The following is a 20,223-nucleotide window of genomic DNA, read 5'->3' as shown; positions in this document are numbered from 1 at the left end:
TTGCTTGTCAGTGACTAATGACCCTAACATAATACAGATGCTAACAATACCAGACTAAAACAATCAGTACTTTACCAATACTCAAAGGGGTTATATAATACATATATTATATTCAAGTTGAATATCTAGAGTGGTGATGTGAGCTCTTGTAATCAAATCAGCTTTCATATTGCACTAGCAACATGAACAATCCAAAGGTTTGAAATCATATCTGCAACTACACAACACTGTCTTGAGACACGGTTGCTGTGTAATGCTTTTCAAAAAAAGAGTATAGGAAGTGTGATGGTTGTCAATCTGAGCTTGTCTCGGAATCTGAATCCAGTATTACTTCATGTTTTGATTTAATATACTAGATGATAATGCTGAATATTACAAACGACTAATAGTCAGTAGCATCCTCCAGTACTGGTTCAAGCATGTAAAAAGTATACAAAAAACATATTTGTTAGAAATAGTATATAAATATTTGGCGATGATTGAAACATATCTATTGTCAAGTCAACATACCTCAAAGACCGTACCTACAGGGTAACTTGGAGAGGGTCAGAGTCCGACCCTTGTCAATTAACTACAGGGGTCCCTCAGGGCTCTGTTCTTGGTCCCCTCCTCTTCTCCCTGTACACAAACTCGCTCGGATCTGTCATTAGCCCGCATGGTTTTTCATACCACTGCTACGCTGAAGACACCCAATTAATTCTGTCCTTTCCCCGCTCAGAGACCCAGGTCGTCGCACGCATCTCTGCTTGTCTAGCTGACATCTCTCAGTGGATGTCCGCTCATCACCTCAAGCTCAACCTTGACAAGACTGAACTGCTTTTCCTTCCGGGAAAAGATTGTCCCACTCTTGACCTGACTATCAACATCGGCACCTCTGTTGTTTCCCCGACTCAGACTGCAAGGAATCTGGGTGTGATCCTAGATAACAACCTGTCCTTCACTGCAAACATCGCTGCTACAACCCGTTGCTGCAGATACACGCTTTACAACATCAGGAAGATACGTGGGTTTGCTATCCTGGCTCCAAAATGGTGGAATGAGCTCCCCATTGACATCAGGACAGCAGAAAGCCTGCACATCTTCCGGCGCAGATTGAAAACTCATCTCTTTCGACTCCACCTCGAGCGATGGAATTACTAACAAAGAACTGCTAACAGAGCACTTATATACTAATAAAGGACTTATCTATAGCCAGTTGAGTAGCACTTGAAATGTTTGGCTCTATGAAACCTGATGTACTTATATGATTCTGTTTTCTTCAAGGTTGTGTCTTCCTGGTCGAATGTACTTATTGTAAGTCGCTTTGGATAAAAGCGTCAGCTAAATGCAATGTAATGTAATGTAACATTTAGATATAAATTAAACATATAACATTTTATGTATACATTTTGACAAAAGACACTTTTTGTCCTAGGCAACTAACAATGCAATTGTACTTATAAATCACATTATTTGTCTGATTGGGCTTTACATCGTACGAGGAAAATCTTCCCAAAGAAGCTCAACAATTTAAGGGAAACGTAAAAGAAACCTAAGGGTTGGCAACACATAAATCCCTCAGAGATTCAAAGAAGTCCATCAAAGATTCAAATTTCTTTTTACTTTAAAACGAGAAGAATAGTTGATCTGGTGTTTTTTGACAGGCAAGTCAGCCTCTACCTTGGGGTATAATGACTAGATAAACAGGGTTTGGAGGGTAACTTTAACTACTAGTTACAGTAATCTCAGTATCAAAATAAAAAAGTAAAGTGACCTGAAAACTCTCCCCTACTTTTGGATTACCTCAATATCAAATTCAATGCAAATAACTAAAAGAGAAAATTAAATATCAATAAGATGTTAAACTTATTTACTATGTTTATAACAATGTAACCATAGGAAAGAAGAAACCAACATATTTCATATAACAAATGTAGTAAGTAACAGTTATAGTTTACAAATGCTGTTTAAGCTTAATACATTAATCAAAAGCCAACTATATTTGTGGCAGGGGTCCACCTACTGCATTAAAAAATAAAGGTGTTTAAAAATTAAAGCAGCCTAAATGTAAAACCATAAGGAACATTCATTCAATACGCCTACCTATAACATATCGATCCACATGTATTGTACCACTGTAATCCTTCAAGTAATCTCTATTTTTTTTGTATGTAACATTCATGTGATTACTTGTTTTCTTTCTTCATTGTAATATAATAAAGTTACCTTTTTTGTATCCTGATTATGTAATCTCGTAACATGTAATCCGTTATTCCCCAAGCCTTTCTTACTGTCCTAATGTCTTTTGTTTTCTTAGTTATGTTCTCTGTATTTTATATGTTTGTATTACTGTTATGTGTAACGTTGCTGCCTTCTTGGCCAGGTCAGCATTGAAAATGAGATTCTATCTCAATGCTTTTGTATCTGGTTAAATAAAGGTTAAATAAAAAGCCTGTAGATAAAGCACTTCCCCACACAGGTATTATCGCGTTTATATCATGGTTTGTATTCTCAGCAGGGCTGTAGTTAGTGCAGGGGGCCAGCAGGGGCGCTAGTGGTCCCTCTCCGGCTCATTGTTTGGGTCTCAGTGTAGCTCTGCTCTGCCGGCAGAGTGAGGGACGGGTTGGTGGAAAATGGCGGACGGTGTGGATCACATCGATATCTACGCCGACGTAGAGGAGGAATTCAACCAGGTATTGAACGCGCATTGAGCACACTTCATCTTACGGTTAATTGTTCTGTATTTGTGTGTGATATTTCGTGCTTAGTCTGGTTGGGAAATGGTGTGTTCTGCTGGGTAGAGTTTCCCTCGCATACAGGCCCCCCTCCACCATGCTGCAAGCCCGCATCCTCAGATACTATTACCGCCGAGAAATGTAGAATTTGCGCTGTTGTCGACATTTACCACCACCCGTGAAGCATAACGAAAAGTACATGAAATGTGCAAATATATTCTATTTCTTCGGCTGAAGGCTAAAATCATCCTCTATCATTGTTCACTGTGTCGGGCCTCGGAATGGCTGCCTGTGGCGCGCTAGTTACGATAGCTAGCAGGCGATAGCTTTCTAACAATAATTATGTTACTTTGTGGCTCCCTTTGTGTTTTCTCAGTTCATACTAGCACATTTTAGGTTGAACCTTAATTGTTACTAGGCATGGTGTTTTACATGTAAGTCAGAAAGCATTTTATTAGACGTAACATTATGGAGTGTTAGCTTTTATACTCTTAGCTTTGTGCAACCTTAGCATATCTGTGTTCATTGGCTGGATATGTTGTTGTCTACTCCTAACACGCCCCTTTCCTGTACACCAGAACCCAGGGGGCAATATGTTGTTTGCTGGCCCCTTAGAGACAACTTAATCTCCTGCAAAATCTTCCCTCCATAGTGTAGGTTAATGTTGACTTGTTTGTATAAGAGATGCCCTCAGCTGTTCATGTTTACATTTACGGAAGTCACTTTTCTGTCTTACTTCATACTGATACTCAAAGACGGAAAAGTTCACAAAGTTAGTCAAAGCATCAGTTTGAAGATTACTTATTCTATCTTGGCATGACCTCCTTAATTATGATGTCTACAAGTCCCAATCTATTTTGAGAGCGTCTGCAAAACTGAAGAAATGTACACAGCCACTGCTCCCCTATAACCTGTTCTACTTGTGTTCAGTTAAAAATAAACTGCACTTTGTTGTTTTCATTGTGTTATATGGTCACATGAATTAAAAAAAGACTGAGGTATTCACCTGCCTAAGGACTAAATGTAGGCGTGTTCTACATACTCTGATATAGTTTATAGTGTTCAACATTAACAGCTATAAGAGGCTTAAAAAAAGATTAACTAAACTTGTTGACAATACACAGGAGTCCTACCAGCTCTAATGGTAACAAGTTAACACGCTACAGTCGGAAATATTCACCAACGGTGAAAAGTAGCATCTTATTTAGAATATGCATGGCTCCATGTTAACAGTTAAGGAGGGATATTGTCTTTTTGGATTAAGGGCAGGCACTTGAGTATTTTGTGCATGTAGAAATTGATTATTTAAGATTTGTCAGCATGCACAGTAAACTTGAATCGGGTGCATTTATTGCAAATTAGAAAAACCATCAGGATGTATTGTGCCACCAGATACTGCTGCAATCAAATCAAATAAGAAATACAACTCACAAATTCACCCCTGCAAATTGTTAATGATGTACCGAAACGTCAAAACCATGTGATTCTATGCATTGTCTCTGATTTATATACATGGGCTGCTCATAATGTGTCACATGTTTGACTGAACTGTTACTGTCACGCTCTACAGGAAGCCGACTACCCGGTCCACGACCAGATCGATCTATATGATGATGTAATATCTCCATCAGCCAACAATGGAGATGCTCCGGAGGACCGCGACTATCTGGATACACTCTCTACACAGGGTGGCTCAGAGGGAGGGAAGAGTTCCCAACCCAACGTGGTGTACACCTACACAGGCAAAAGGATTGCCCTGTACATAGGAAACCTAACATGGGTGGGTAGAAGGCTACTTAGATATGATATATCCATACAAAATATTTTATAAATGGAAGCAACTTAAAAAAAAAAAGTATCATTAAAGACAGATATTCTTGTGCCTTGACAGATGTTCACCTATACATTAGAGGCTTCTCAATACTCTAATTTCCCCTCCTCGACTCCTATCCTTGAGACTTAGTCCCGTCCACAGGAGACGCGAGCGGAGGAGTCAAGGAGGGGAAGCAGCAGGCAGTTAGAGAAATGAGAACTCCTCTCCTCTGAGCGGTCATTTTAAAGAGACGTCCATTAATGTCATTAATGATGACAGGAGGCACAGCAGCCCTCTGTCTGATGGACAGATGTGTTCATGATGACTTATATATTTACTTTTAATTAATTCACAGTGCCGTATAATGAGGCAATAACAGACTACAGATGCGGACATATACACACAAATATATTTATATAAATATATACAATTTTTAAAGTATGAGAGCACTCTCATAATAACGTAACACAATCAGAGACTGGATATATCCCCCCCTCTCTCTGGTCGCTGAAATGGGGAATTGAAATTACGGGCCAAACGTTGTATTTACAAGTATTAAAAGTAAGCAGAGGACACCAAACCAACTGAGCCCCGTCTGTCCGCCGCATCTACGCACTGTACAACACACCAGTGTGAGAAAAAGTTTTTATTGAGTACTTGTCCATGGACAAGTGAGTTTGGCAATTTACTTGTCCGAATACATTTTTCACTTGTCAAAAATTGGGGCCACTGGAATCTTCTTCGTCATCGTATTTTACATTTTCCCACGGTTTTTACAACACCGCTAACGTAAGTGAGCGGTAAGATTTTACTGCATCACACATAGGGTTGGGTATCGTTTGGATTTTAACGATTCCGGTTCTGCTTTTCGATTCCGGTTATTTTCGGTTCTCGATTCCGGTTCTTTTGAGAGGATAAAAATAAGTCCCATGACAAACTGGGAGAAAAATATATTTATGAAAACATTAAGTCAAATCTGTATTCCTATTTACAAATCACTTCATACTGTTGAATTTCTTACAGTTATTGAATACAATTTATATAAAAATAATCTGCGTTGTTTAGTTAGTTCTAAGCGGTGCAGTTTGAGAATGTACAATTGGCCCAGTGTCCTCTGATGTTACACTGCAACCTGCCTGTGAGACAGAGTCCAACCACACATCTCCAACACATAGGCCTAATAATAATACATTATTATTATCTCAAAAAGAGAGATGCTAACAAATAATCTAGGAAGTTTAACCACTTGGATTAAACCGGAGGTGACAAGTCTCAGTGTCATCCTGGACTCAGATTTGAACTTCAACGCCCATTTAAACAAAGCTCAGAAACATAGCGAAGGTAAGACCATTCATACATCAAAATGATGCAGAGAAGCTCATTCATGCTTTTATATCTAGCCGACTAGACTACTGCAATGCACTATTCACTGGTCTCCCCAAGAAAGCTATTGGAAGACTCCAGCTCATTCAAAACTCTGCAGCTAGACTACTAACGAATACCAAAAGGAGGGAACACGTTAGTCCTGTCTTAGCTACTCTACACTGGCTTCCTGTAACTTTTAGAATTGATTTGAAGGGGCTTCTCCTCACATACAAAGCTCTAAATGGACAAGGACCCAGCTACATGGCTGACTCTCTGATGAACTACACACCTGCCAGAACACTGCGATCATCAGATGCAGGTCTATTAGAGGTCACCAGCTTCTTTACCAAAGCATTTTACTGATTTTACTCTATTATACTGCACTATTCTCTGTGATTGACATTGCACTATTTCTCTATGTTTTATTCCCCATGTTTTTATTTTTAATTATTTTATCCCACTTTATGCTTTGCTCTTGCTGCTTGTTTTACACTGATTTTATGTCTTATTTTTTACTGATGTAAAGCACTTTGAACTGCAATCCCCTGTATGAAAGGTGCTATACAAATAAAGTTATTATTTATTTTTTTTATATATATATATATATATATATATAGCCTATATAGCTTATAGTCCTAGCGCTTTTCTACAACTAAAAGAGCTTGCACGCTTACACATGTCCTGCAATAGCTGCCCAGCTACTCACTGTTTGTAAAAGTAAATAAATAGTATAAATAGCATTTCAATAATGTACTTTCTATACCCTGCTTCATAAACAATACTGACATGACATCCCTGTGCTCCTCCGAGTCTGGGGGTCCAGGGATGCGAGGACAGCGCGAGGACACAGACAGGGAGGCTGCTTCACTTCATAAAGGAAATGGTGGTTAATATTAACAACACAGGAGCTAAAACGCTTAATAACCTCCATTACGTGTTAGAGAAAGAACATAGAAAGTTTGACAAAGATGAGGCTGTTAAACGGGCAGCGGATCCGCTGTGTGTAGAGAGAGAGACGCTGAGCTGCAGCGATCAGCTGACACGGAGCATAGAGAGAGAGAGAGAGCTGCAGTCCGCGGGGCTCGGCCTCGCCTCCTGTCCTCACAACTCTTAATCCCGGGACCGGACAATTGTTATTGTTCCGAGTTTTGCTTCCCAACCCTGCCACTGTGCTACACTTCCCATCCGCTCCGCCCCGCCCCCGTCTAACTGTACAGAAAGCGGCGAGATGCATTTCCTTATGAATCGATTTGCAGAACCGAAACTAACATTTCTAAATGAACAATGGCGGACACGGACAATTTGCGAATGAGTTCTGCCTTTTGTAAACTGAATTTATCAATAATTTGTCAATAAATCGGGGCGAAAAACGTCACTTGTCCGCCGGACAAGTCAATTGAAAGATCTACTTGTCCGATATTGTAAATAACACGTCCCGGACGGTGGGACGTGTACTTTTTCGCACACTGCACACACACCTACACACTGTACCACACGCAAACCTACAGCTCCTAAAGCATAATCAGGCTACAGCCGTTGTGTATTTTATTTTGTGAAGCACTAAATGGTCTTAGAAAAATATCGACTCTTTGTTTGTAGATATCTACTAAACTAAAGCATACAAATACAGAGAGTAATGTAGGCCTGTTATACTGTGTGATATATATTTTACACACTGCTCTGCTTTCTGCACGGACCTCACAGCTGTTTTCACTAAACATCGCGTTGCGATGAAAGCAGTTTCTAAAATAATATCCAGGGGATGCACGCAGAGCTGTCATTGGCTGAGATAAGTCCGGCCGTGCGTCACGCCTCCACCGTTCCCGGAAATGCAGCCGTGGAGGAACCATCAGTGTATCCTCGGTTATAGCTCCTCCAGAGAGCCTCCTCGGCGCTCGGTCCTCGAAGTGCATTTAGAGAAATGAGATGTCCTTCAACATGGTGCACTGAAATCCATTTCCGGGTCACTACCGGAGGACCGAGGAGGGGAAATTAGAGTATTGAGAAGCCTCTACTGTGTAATTTGCAACATAATATATCAAACGTAGCTGGTCATTACACATGATTCCAGTCATGCTAATGGCGCTCTCTTCTCTCATGCAGTGGACGACTGACGAGGACCTGACCGAAGCTATCCGGTCGGTCGGCATCACAGATGTGCTGGAGATCAAGTTCTTTGAAAACAGAGCCAATGGCCAGTCAAAAGGGTGAGGTCTTTATTATATATAATTCCAATGATTGAACTTAATGACAACCTGCTATAGGTTCTTATAATTACTTCTTAAAACATATTGTGTGAGTGGAGTCCCAACATTTGGTGGGAGCTATTTCTTACATATTTGTTCATAGTACTTTCAAGTTAAATTCAAAACCTTTATTTATCCAGCTGAAATACCATTTGAGATCAATGATCTCTTTTTCAAGGGAGACCTGCAGCAGTAGGTTCCACATGAAGACATAAACAACAAAAGGACATCATACAGCAACATTTACAGGGATTACAATTTACATATCTATCCAAGTTCTTGTTATGAATAAAATAATTTGTACTTTGCGCTAGTATTTTAGTTTTTAGACGGTTTCAATTTAGTAATTTCTTTACTTGATTCTGTCCTAATTTGTGAAATTTGAATTTGGGCGAAAACATTTTCCTATATATTTCTTTAACTATTTCAAAAGAAAAAACAAGTCATGCATTCACTCGGATTGTGTATAACCTCCTTGGCATTCACCATGCAGGTTTGCACTGGTGTGTGTGGGCTCAGAGTCATCTTCCAGGAAGTTGATGGAGCTGCTGTCAAAGAGGGAGCTCCATGGTCAGAATCCCATCGTCACGCCGTGCAACAAACAGTCCCTCAGCCAGTTTGAGATGCAGTCACGCAAAAGTAAGTAGGCGTAATGTACACATGAGATTGCTTTATATTTGACACTTGATGAGAATTATTTGAACATGCATGCTTGTCACCATGTATATTTAAAAGGTCCTATGTTTGCAAATGCTCTAAGAAATTGAAACATTTTACGTAACATCTTGTCATTTTGCAATGCATATATTTGTTATTATTTGAAATTGATTTTAAAACTCAGTTAGCGTTATCCCCTCATTTCCAAGGTGCCCAGTCAGGCCAGATGTCCGGGGAAGGCAAAGCCGGCCCCCCTAGCGGTGGCCTTCGTGGAGGGGGTTTCCCCATGGGTCGCGGCAGAGGCAGATTCCCCGGACCACCCGGCCCTGGAGGCGACCGCTTCCCTTGTCCACCCGGACCCGGAGGACCACCTCCACATTTCCCTGGTTAGTTTGGCCTCTCTCAGTTTGCTGTTATAACATTGTGGCAAGTTCATTTAGCCAATGACATTATCCTTACTTCCCTGTCTCTTAATCTCATGAAGAGATTTAAGTCATTTTTATCACGTCTTCACTGGAAAATCACATATTTCTCATTGAAGCAGATACAATACATTTTCAGTCTCAGCAGTTAAAGCGAATTCATGCTGTGAATAAATACACATTAACACAATTCTGATTTCTGTCTTGCAGTGCTGCTCTGTAAGGACAGTCTAGGCTTTGCTTCAACTAACCCACATGGAACCAGAAATAGTCTATTGTGTGTGTGTGTGTGTGTGTGTGTGTTTTTTATCTCCTGACAGTGCTGTGTTTTTGCATGTCCCCCCCCTCCCCCATCTGGTTTGTTAAGTTGTCCCACTTCACCTCTAGTTGAACAAATAATCCTTCCCTGGCTGCAATCTTTCTGCTCACTGATTATTTCCAACAACCCATTCCTTGAGAAGCAGTTTTCTCAAAGCTTTACTTGGCAAGCTACCAAACCTAAACTCCTAGCAAATCTTGGATTGGCTCTCGTTAGAAACAAAGTAGGACAGCATGGAGGTGCCAGCCTTTTAGCCTTTTCTCTCCCATTTTTGCATCTTTTCCCACCTCTTTCACATGTCCCCTTTTGCTTAGTGGCTTGTCCCCGATGCTGCTGGGCTGAGGCAGGCCTTTGGTTATTGATGGGAAGGGTATGAAGGAAAAAGTTGTGATTGGTTTGCTTTCTTCCCCATTAGGCTCGGGAATGAGACCAGATCTGATTAGGCACCAAGATGGCCCTCTGATGGATATGAGTTTCAATCCCTTCCCGCCGGGGGGCAGGAACGGGAACTGGCGTGGCAGAGGTGAAACACTTCAATTCAATTGATCGATCACCTTTTTAAACCTGATCCTAATTTCTTTCCGAGCTACCTTAATAGTCAAATTGCATTTAATCCTTTCGCCGAGAGTTGCATTGTGTTTGGACTAAGATATTTGTTTTATTATCATTTGAGGTTAGTTCAGATCAGAAATTCACAAAATATGCTCCTGAAAAGCAAACTGAAGAGGCAGGATCCCACAGTACGTTTTTTAAAGATCATCCTGCATAGAGAACCACAGTGACGCGTCCTAAAGCCCGTAAGTAAGTTAGCATTTTTATCACTGCTGGTTCCTTCGACAAAAAGCAATGGGATATCTGGAAATACGGTCTGTGTTTGACACAAATTGAAGAGACAGATCATGTTTTGTTCTACGCAGTGACCCCGCTGGTGATTCTTGAAGAGTTAACGTGTCTGAAAAACGATGGTTGTTACCAAGTGGCTGAATAGGACTACAGAAGTTGTCCAGGCCGTTTTACGTCATTACACCGAACACGTAAAACACTCCCGCTAAGTTTGTTTGCCCTGTTCTGCTTGAAAGCAAGTACCTGCCTCCTGCAAACTGTTCAAACACTTAAACTTGTACAATTTTGAATCTGTAGTTTTGAATATGGATCTTAAGTTGGCGTGACGTTGAAGCAGCGACCCTGCTGTAGTTCCTTTATAGCATAACGTTAGCATTTTGCTGCCGGCAACTAGATTTATGATTCCAAAATTATAAAAGTAGGGTAGACATGTGGATATTATCCGGCTGAACAAAACGTGATCCGTCTCTTAAATGTGTGTCAACCACAGACCTGTGTATTTTCAAATTCTAGCGCACTCGAGCTGGTTTCTCCAAAATTACCTACCCCACCTTTAAGTCATATATTCATATTTCTGGTCTCATTTTAAAACTAGTAAGCTTAGCAATATGAATCTCTCGTAAGCAATTGGCCATTTAACAGTAAATAGGAGTAAACAGTGATAATGAAGTAGTTATTAAGTGCTGATTATTTAAATAGACAGCTCCATGCTATATAGTCAGATAAATGTAGAATGCCAAGCCTCACAGTGCTTTGAGGTATCTCCAGGTATCCATCCTAGCATAATACAATGATATATGGCTTGTTGGTGTGAGTGTTTTATATACAGCCCTCAGGTGGCCACAAGCTCAGTTAGCCAACGTCAGACAAACTTGCTCTTGTATCTGCGGTTCACAGAAATGTTCCATCAGCATTGACTTGACTTTAGAACCTGGATCAAATGCTTGCTTGAAACAATACAAGTGTTTCTCGTCATCTGGTTTGTTGCCATCAGATTTTATTTGCGGCATTATTTTTTGGCCTTTTGACATGTGTTGTTCCCTGTAGCTATGGCTTTCTCTCCCATCTGTGTTGGTGTCCTTGATTTGAACTGCCCTATTTCAATGATTAATTCAAGCACTATTAATTGTCATTCTGCACAGTACAGGATTGCACAACCAAATGCACTAGTAGTAAATGTGTGCTACACCAGAAAAACCAGACAAATACAACACAGCAGTGCGTTAATTACCTGCGGGTATCTACATCAGAATAAAATACTGGATGTGGCAGGATATTAAATTCAGAGCTTGTCCAATTATATTTTCAAGTAGAAAAGTATTGGTGGTTTTAATACTAGCACACTTATTCCCCAAGCATGCACTTAATATTTGGGAGATCTCTACACAATAACCATGACAGTGTTTTCTGGATCTCACTCATGCCATGCGTTTTGTCCACTGTGTTCTGTTTTAGGTGGGATGCAAGGTCCACCACGTCCCCCTCCTGGTCCACTCGGACCCCCTGGTCCCCTAGGACCTCCACCTCCTGGCCAGGGTCTCCCCCTTCTCCACCCTGGTCCTCCAAATCGTGGTGACAGGCTTCCTCCCCCTGTTCTCTTCCCTGGTCAGTTTGGCCAGCCTCCCATGGGCCCCCTGCCCCCAGGCCCCCCACCTCCAGGTTACGGTCCTCCTCCTGGTCCCCCACCGCCTCAACAGGGTCCACCTCCCCCGGGACCCTTCCCTCTGCGCCCCCCAGGCCCCCTTGGGCCCCCCATGTCTTTGGCTCCACCTCCACACATGCCAGGTCCTCCACCAGGTGGACCACCACCAGCACCCCATGTCAACCCTGCATTCTTCCCCCCTCCTGGCAACAACAACAACATGCCCCCCAACGACAACCGAGGCCCCCCCGGACCAAACGACCCATACGGACGCCCGCCACCATATGACAGAGGGGACTACGGTCCTGGAGGCCGGTAAGAAAGGATGGTGGAGGACAGACTAATAAACATTACATATAATCGCTCAGCTTTTGTTAACAATTCATTTGTCCCGCAAAGAAAGTTTTTTTTAATGATAAAATGAAGTTGCTAACTCTAAAATGTGTTGTTGCACTGGTTGCAAGATTACTTTTTTATGTAACTCTGGGACCTAACAAGTACTGTGACTTTTGTGTGAATTTGTAGGGAGATGGAGGTGTCCCGGACCCCACTGAGCGAGGCAGAGTTTGAGGAGATCATGAACAGGAACAGAGCCATCTCCTCCAGCGCAATTTCTCGAGCAGTGTCTGACGCCAGTGCAGGTGACAATTCCAATAATATAGGAATATACTTCTCGTGTACTTATTTACTGTGGGTGAGCCCATATATGGTGCCATTAGTCCCTTGAAAGGCGCTATATAAATCCAAGTTATTATTATCATTATTAGAGAACAACTGATAGCCAATGCCACCTTCTGTGTCCTTTAGCTGACTATGGCAGTGCCATAGAGACCTTGGTGACAGCCATCAGTCTGATTAAACAGTCCAAAGTGTCGGCGGACGACCGCTGTAAGGTCCTGATCAGTTCTCTGCAGGACTGTCTCCACGGCATTGAGTCAAAAAGCTACGGTTCTGCCTCTAGGTAAGATGTTCATTTTCATTTTATATTCAATGTGACACTATACTGAGTGTATCTAAATGTCTTCCTATTGGGAATTGGCCCTGGAAGATTTGGTATTTGAAACTTTTAAACCCTTGTACACAGTCCAATGATGCTTCTCAATGCCAGGCGAGAACGGTCCAGGGAACGGGACCATAGCCGCTCCAGAGAAAAGAGCCGGCGTCACAAGTCTCGCAGCCGTGATAGGCATGAAGACTATTACAGAGAACGCAGCCGGGAGCGCGACCGCCATCGTGAGCGGGACAGGGACCGAGACCGCGAGAGAGAGCGCGAAAGGGAGTACCGACACCGCTAGACGATAAGAAAGGTGGGTACAACATTTCCTGTAGTATTTTTGTTCTGTAATAAACTCTCCTGTCTTTTTCATCACTACATCTTTTAGACATAACCAGACCAGTTCAGGCGCTAATGGCCTAATCTACATGGCAGAAGATGTCTTTACAAAAAAATCTGCTTTGATTGCTCACCTCCTCTCTTCTTCATTGGAACAAAGGTTTCAGTTGAGTATGAGGCAATGATGCCTTTTTACTTTAAAATAGCATAAAAAAAGCTTTTGAACATTTTAGCAATATGTGAAGTCATCATTTACAGTAGAGAAGGAAGCCATAGTCTATTTATTTGTCCCACTAAGAATGTATGAGAAAAGTGACTAGGAGAGATGAGGTAAGCAAGAAAGAGTCTTTTAAAACTCCTTTGATTTAAGGTAGGTATAAGGTAAGTCTGCTTTCCTCAAAATGTCCCCATTTGTATTGAAGTTTTACAACTACTGTAATCATCATGCTGCATTGCGCAGAAGGGTTTTGTAAGAGTTGTATCAATGCTGTGGTTCTCAGGAAGTTGACTTTATGGATGCATTGTAACCTTTTTGTCTACATGCCTTTGAGACTGGTAATCTGCAAAAAATGTCTGCCTCTCTTTGTGTTCTGCCATATCCATTCCAAAATAAAAGCATCATTTAATTTACTTATAAAACCGCAACAGCCATTTTACATCTACATATTTGTCTGTGGTTGGTAAAGTGCTGTACGTGCTCTGCCTTTTTGTCAGTTCAGATACATCAGATCCGTAGATACACTGTTGCTTATGTTAACATCCATCCAGCTCATAAAAAGAGGATTTTGTTTTTGATTTTTGCCAGCCTCTTTGGCCAGTGGACCACAAAGTAGAAGCTTTTTCTGGCTTAAATATAAAGATTTAATACTAAATTGACATTTCATTTAATGTGAGTTTAATTGAAGTGTATTGTGACAGCTGAGTTGGTTTGTCAGTGTGATTGTTATAGTAGTTCCTTGACTGATTGGCAGGTTTGGCATGTCAAAGTATTCCCTACAGATTTAGCATTTTGTATCATCTGTTCAAATTGGGATGTATTTTTAGAAGGAAAAAAATCCAATGTTTAATTTGTTGATGGGGCAACATATACTTGGTAAATGTTTTATTCGCGTATAACTGAGAATGTCATTTTGCCACATTTGCATGTCAGTAACATTTCCTGACATTTTACTATTGTCAAATTCAATGTCTTGTAATTTAGTGTTGCTAACCTGTGAATAATTGTACCTCAATTTAAGAAGCTGAGGTGACGTAAAAATACCTTTTTGATATCATGTTCTGACAACATAGACCTTGATACCCTGAGCACAAGTAATGTGTAAAAACATTGCATTTTCTAGTTGAGTTGCCTGATTCACTCAAACTGAAATTTCCATTTGAATACTTCTGATATATTTGATGTGACTTTTATGTTCATTGAAATTATTTCCATTTCGGCCGCAGTATAGTAACTGGCTTTTTGGATTATGTTCTGGGTCAGTTGCTGATAAATGTATACGGAAATATTGTTTAGGCCAATTGTCGCTTGGTGTTGAGGTTTTCAAATCATTATGTAATGTTTGTGGATGGATGCATTCTTCCATGGCGTCTCTTGCGTGTTTAACAACATGATACTTTTGCAAAAACCTGTAGATGAAATATCTGATTTGAACGATTTTGTGTTGTCCTCTTGCCCTATACGGCAAAGCCCTTAAGATGTCTGTGGTGTTGTTTAATAACCAGAGCTCATAGAGCAGACTCTAGAAGCTTCTGCATCTCAGTCGCACATCCCCCCCAAATCATTTTCTGATATAGAATTGATTTACTCTCTACATAAACTACATTCACTTTTGACAACTTCAATATAGTGGCTCTATACATCAGACACATTATTTATAAAATATTCCCTTTTCTGATTCTTTAAAGGAGTTAGTTTTTCTCCATTTGAACATGAAGCATTTGTATAGTTTCACAGTTGTAATAATTAAATGTAAAAACCTTTCCTAAATGCTCTTTTAAAGCGATGCATTTGATTATAGCATTACAACATGAATGGCTGCAGCCTCCTCTAACACACACGTTGTTCTCTCTGTTAGATAACAGATCCCCAGTGGACACGGGGCTTAATCACTAAGTATATTTTTACCTAAATGCCTTTTTTAGAGCATGGTAATTGGGGGGTGAAAAAGCGAATTTGGCCCTCTTTTTATCCTGATGGTAGTGTGGCTATTTGTTGTGTCCACAGATATGCTTAAACATTGTTTTATCTGTTCATATTGCCATGGGGGAATTTCCCAGGCTGACATTTTTCTCATCGTCACAAGCCTGATGTACTTGTGAAAAAAACCATATTATCCGCTCATGTTCAACCAGGGTCAAACAGAGTTTCTTTGACTATGTCAGCACTTAGTATTTATGCCCATTTAAGAAAACAAAATCAATAATAAAACATTTGACTTGAATATTTGTGACACTTAAAGATGGCCTATGCACAATGTTAACATTCACCCAATTTGTCTTCAAACATTTGTAATGCTTTGTTTAGTTCCCCGTATAAATATCAACCAATCAGCCTTGTAGATATCACGGTGAGTAGAATTGCTAAGGTGTACAGTTTTCTACACCACCATGCAATAGCAATTTTTTTGAATGCCTGAAGCATTATTAGTAGTATTTCTGAAGGTTATTAGATATGCTAATCTTTTCAGTAGAACATTTGTAATGATAAATAACACATGCGTTGTGTTTTATAAAAGTTGAATCCGTTGATTTGATGGACTGTTTGACCCTGGTTTGGCTCTGTCCTTATTCATTTCCATGCTTTATTAGATGACACGCTGCTACACATTACATATCTTTAAGAGTAGAACATGTTTGAATCTTATTTTTGATATGGCAAATTATGATTTGGTCTGCTATGTAATTGGCTGTTGACAAGGTTCAGTCATGCCCCTCTCCCCTTTTATAAATAATAGTGTGACTAGGATTAACTTTGTCTTCTGTGTTTGGTATTGTCGGTTTTATAACATGTAAAACCCTATGTACAGCAAAAGAATGTTCAAGTTTCAATATACACTTTAAATCGTTGTTTGAATTGCCTGTAAGTAAGGCTTTCCTGGTGCATAAACTAACTCTAAATTCCCCATGTAAAGCAAAAACCTTGCATTCAATTGGATTTAAAGTAATAGAGTAACTAACAAATTTGACTTTCTGTATCAGAACTGTTGACGTTTCATCTGATGAATGTTACATTCCATTTGAAGTGCTTTAAGTGGACCTCTGATACATACCGTCCTCTTGGTAGTTTTGTGTTTGTATCTACAGCTCTTTTTGTCCTTTCTGTGTCTTTTACTACTATATTGCTTCATTTCCGGAAACGTTGGCTGTGTCACAGTGGTTCAAGTTTTCAGTGTCTAGCTTTGTATTCAATGCCTGCTATACATACAGCCCAGTGTTATGGGTAGTAACCAACCCTAAACATAATACATACTAGGAATGGGAATTTAAAAGCAAATGTATATTCGAATATTTGACCCCCAAAAAAAACGGTTAACCGATTAACCGAAATGTACATATCCTATTAAAAAGTAAAAATTTCCCCCTTTTTTGGGGGGATAAATACATGTTCAAAAAAGTATAGAAACCAAGTCGAATTTGTCAAATGTATTGAACTGGTGATCACAGTTTGAACAGTTGACAGCTATAGGCCTACAGCTTTCATGCTTAAAACATAACTTGGTTTTAGATTAAAGAGGGATCATACACGAACAACATTACGGGTTAGGGTAACGTAACCCTATTACAACAGAGGCTATTCAATACTCATTCTTGTTTAAGAATATGAGCATGTCTACATGCTCAGGGGAGAGGCGGGTGCGGAGGCGATTCACTGTATTCGCTGTAGAGAAGACCCTCTCAGCTGGAATTTGGGCATACGATGAGGTTTGAGCGGAGCACAACACACCTTTAGACCTAACACATTTAGCTATGGCACTGTCGTATACATTGAATTATTCCATTTGATAATATGTAATCAACTTAGGCACGCCTCCCAAAAAATGTAAAAAAAAAATTCAATAAATATTTTCGTAACTCATATTCGAAGACCTGAATACTTTTGAATATTCGATTAATCGTTCCCATCCCTAATACATACCAATGAATAATTTAGAAGTTGTTGAAAGGGGAGAGGGCAAGTCTTTTGGAAAACCACTGGGGATTGGAGAATTTAACAAATGCACTAGGCGTACAGTATGCTACACAAAACCGAAAATATGCTGCACTATGCAGGAGTGACCCTGTAAAGCCAGGAGTCTAGTTAAATCCTGTCTTAGCCCTTTCTATCAACATATTCCCTTTATCCATTCATCTGAAATGTAGTGTACATTATAGTCGTGCTTTGTGTCACGTTCAAGCATCTATATATTAATTTACACACACAAATTTATATAATACACATTTTTAATCCATGTCTCCAAAACACAAATAAAGTACATTTAGGCCTGGGCTTGAAAGCATATTGTTTCATTTTCTGGTTTGTGTATATACTGATCGGCTTCTTTCTTGTCCTGTTAAAGTTTGCATGACATTGTTTCTCTGTGTCTGTCCCAGGGTTGGGTGCAATACAACGTCTACAGAAGTGATTGTCCTTATTTTGTATTATACAATTTATATTCCCTATTTTCAGAGACCGTTTAATTGTGTTATGACCATACCGTTGTAAGCATAACAGTAAATGGACATGTGTAACTCACAGTGACGCTGAATTGCACCCAGCCCTGGTATGCACTATGTATGTGTAGTGTAGAGGTTTAATGATGAGGGGGGTAAAGTGTTCTCTGTTGGGCTGCCTCCAAACCAAACTCCACCCTTCGTTTTGGCCCCCTTTAGCTAACGAGGATCAAGGATGGATGGAAGGAAAAGGAGGAAGGATTTCATTGCGCCACCACCTCCCCGCCCTGCATGACCGGACAGGATCAAAGCACCACCTCCTCCTCCATCTCTCCTGTCCACCATACTTCTCTCTTGTCTGTTCATTTTGTCTGCCTGAATAAGAGCAGTGGATGGAAGACCCTGACCTGTGTAAGGCTATGTTATCCAAACATCTATACTCATGTTAACTAAAGATGAAAGAAAAGAAACTTTCCAGACAGTTCTTTTATTTTTATGATCTTTTATTTGACAAGAAAATGACTGTGTGATGCTTTTTTTTGTTGCGAAGAAACGATAAAATGGCCCACCGATCCCTTTCTAGAAGACACAAACATCACATCCCGTTTGCTTTTTATTTTCCCTTGGCTCGCTGTACTGTGTACATTCAGTTTAGAGATCAGTTTTTATAGGGTACATATTTGGTGTGTTCTCCCCACCCCCTCCTCTCATTCTCATTTATTCTTTTTGTTGTTAGAATGTTTGTAAATGTCTCTCTGCTTTTGATTAAAAACTAGATGGTGTTGTAATAAAAAATGTTTACTGATGTACTCGATGCAGTTGGTGAATTCCTCTACATGTTTGGCTCATTTATATTAAATGTGTATTTTGGACTGCAAACTTTTCATAATGAATGTCCACCTTTAATTTTTTTTAATTTTTGTTCTAGCTGTATTAGCAAACGGCTTTATGGTTTTGGAAAAACAAATCTTTTTTTGTTGTGTTCTTTTCTCTAAATGGAAAAAACTTTTAAAAGGTAAGATGAATGTACTTTATTGCAATGTGAAATGATGTGTTGCTGGGAAGATGTGTAGACCTTAAACGGGTTGAAGCGCTAAACTATTTCAGGCAGCTCTGGTACACACATACCTTGACCAAAAAACAAGAGGCAAATGCTGTTTACAAAGTGGTTTCTGTTGTGTCTAATCGCACTGACTAGCTATCGCCACAATCTCCCTATTCAAATTTGTCTTATGTTCTGATGTGAAATATGTTCTTAATCCATATAACTTCAACCAGGGATTGTAGTAAACATGTAATTGGTGATCCTTTACATTTAAATTCTAAATTAGATCCTCCATTTCAAGTACATTTGACATTTTGTCCACATTTTTGTATATTCATGTGTAACACTTGGCCCTGTCACTCCACTCCACAAGCAACCGATTCAGTGCAGGGTCTTTATAAGCAACTTCTTAAACATGCTGCACCATCTCACTAACGTTGTCATATGCACGGCATCATGTCTTTCTTTCCAACACCCATAATGTTTGTCTTGCATTTTTGTTAGGCTGTGATTGTATACACTTTGTGATACAGAGCTTTTAGTTGGTAGTATTAAGTAGAGCGTTTAGGCCAATAATCACTGAGGTTCATGTCTGTTTTTTACTGTCTGATCAATATTTTTAATTACAAAATATATTTGGCGTAGATAACCTGATATTTGACATTGGCCAGTCCAGTTGTTGAATTTTAGTAAATAAAAATTGGGAAAAACATATTTGTGGTGCTGCAACAGTGTTTCATCAGAGGGTTTGATATTGCTGTTTGTTCCATGTGTACTCCATAACAAAGACATGGATAAAAAGAGACTCAAACTGACATTGTTGATTAACACTGATATTGACAGCTTAGCATAACTATTTAAATGGTCAACAATAACTTTGTCTCAATCTTTTTTTATGTGTTGTCTTATTTGAGATCATTGGTTTACTTGTCAAGATATTTGTTTTTCCTTTTTATATCAGTCTCGATTCAAATGCACAACCTTCTCCTGAAATATTGCATGCCTAAAAGTATTTGATGATTGTAAGGATTGTTGACGCCACCTATTCATTGTAATGGCTTCAGAATCATCTGATCAAAAAACAAGTTGTTAACTTTGTAAAGCCAACCGCTATTTTAAATCCCCATGCTGCTCTTTTAATCTTGCAAACAGTATACTTTAAAAAGTGTTTGAT

At 39.8% G+C, this 20,223-nt stretch overlaps 1 protein-coding gene across 2 annotated transcripts; it reads left to right on the top strand.

The window, feature by feature from the left end:
* Window positions 1-2,533: 2,533 nt before the first annotated feature.
* On the top strand, window positions 2,534-18,813 carry cpsf6 (cleavage and polyadenylation specific factor 6). 2 transcript variants are annotated; one of them, XM_034112436.2, is made up of 11 exons: window positions 2,534-2,672; window positions 4,285-4,494; window positions 7,996-8,099; window positions 8,632-8,777; window positions 9,005-9,181; window positions 9,952-10,059; window positions 11,835-12,336; window positions 12,547-12,662; window positions 12,829-12,982; window positions 13,106-13,328; window positions 18,224-18,813. In XM_034112436.2, exons 1-10 carry the CDS (start codon window positions 2,613-2,615, stop codon window positions 13,314-13,316), a joined length of 1,788 nt encoding a protein of 595 aa, XP_033968327.1. In that variant the 5' UTR covers window positions 2,534-2,612; the 3' UTR covers window positions 13,317-13,328; window positions 18,224-18,813. The 2 variants fall into 2 exon arrangements, with proteins under 2 accessions (XP_033968327.1, XP_033968326.1); XM_034112435.2 differs by having other exon boundaries at window positions 2,535-2,672; window positions 8,984-9,181.
* Window positions 18,814-20,223: the final 1,410 nt, after the last annotated feature.

This window comes from Pseudochaenichthys georgianus, chromosome 23 (assembly GCF_902827115.2).
Source record: "Pseudochaenichthys georgianus chromosome 23, fPseGeo1.2, whole genome shotgun sequence".
Lineage (NCBI taxonomy): Eukaryota > Metazoa > Chordata > Actinopteri > Perciformes > Channichthyidae > Pseudochaenichthys > Pseudochaenichthys georgianus.
Note: the sequence above shows the minus strand (reverse complement) of the source record. Positions and strands in the feature narration are given on the sequence as shown.

Bases quoted from the DNA above. Each gene is read 5' to 3' on its own strand.
- cpsf6 (XM_034112435.2), top strand. From the start codon at position 2,613: ATGGCGGACGGTGTGGATCACATCGATATCTACGCCGACGTAGAGGAG. The intron at 8,100-8,631 runs GTGAGGTCTTTA...TTCACCATGCAG, and splicing joins GCCAATGGCCAGTCAAAAGG to GTTTGCACTGGTGTGTGTGG. The intron at 12,983-13,105 runs GTAAGATGTTCA...CCTTGTACACAG, and splicing joins AGCTACGGTTCTGCCTCTAG to TCCAATGATGCTTCTCAATG.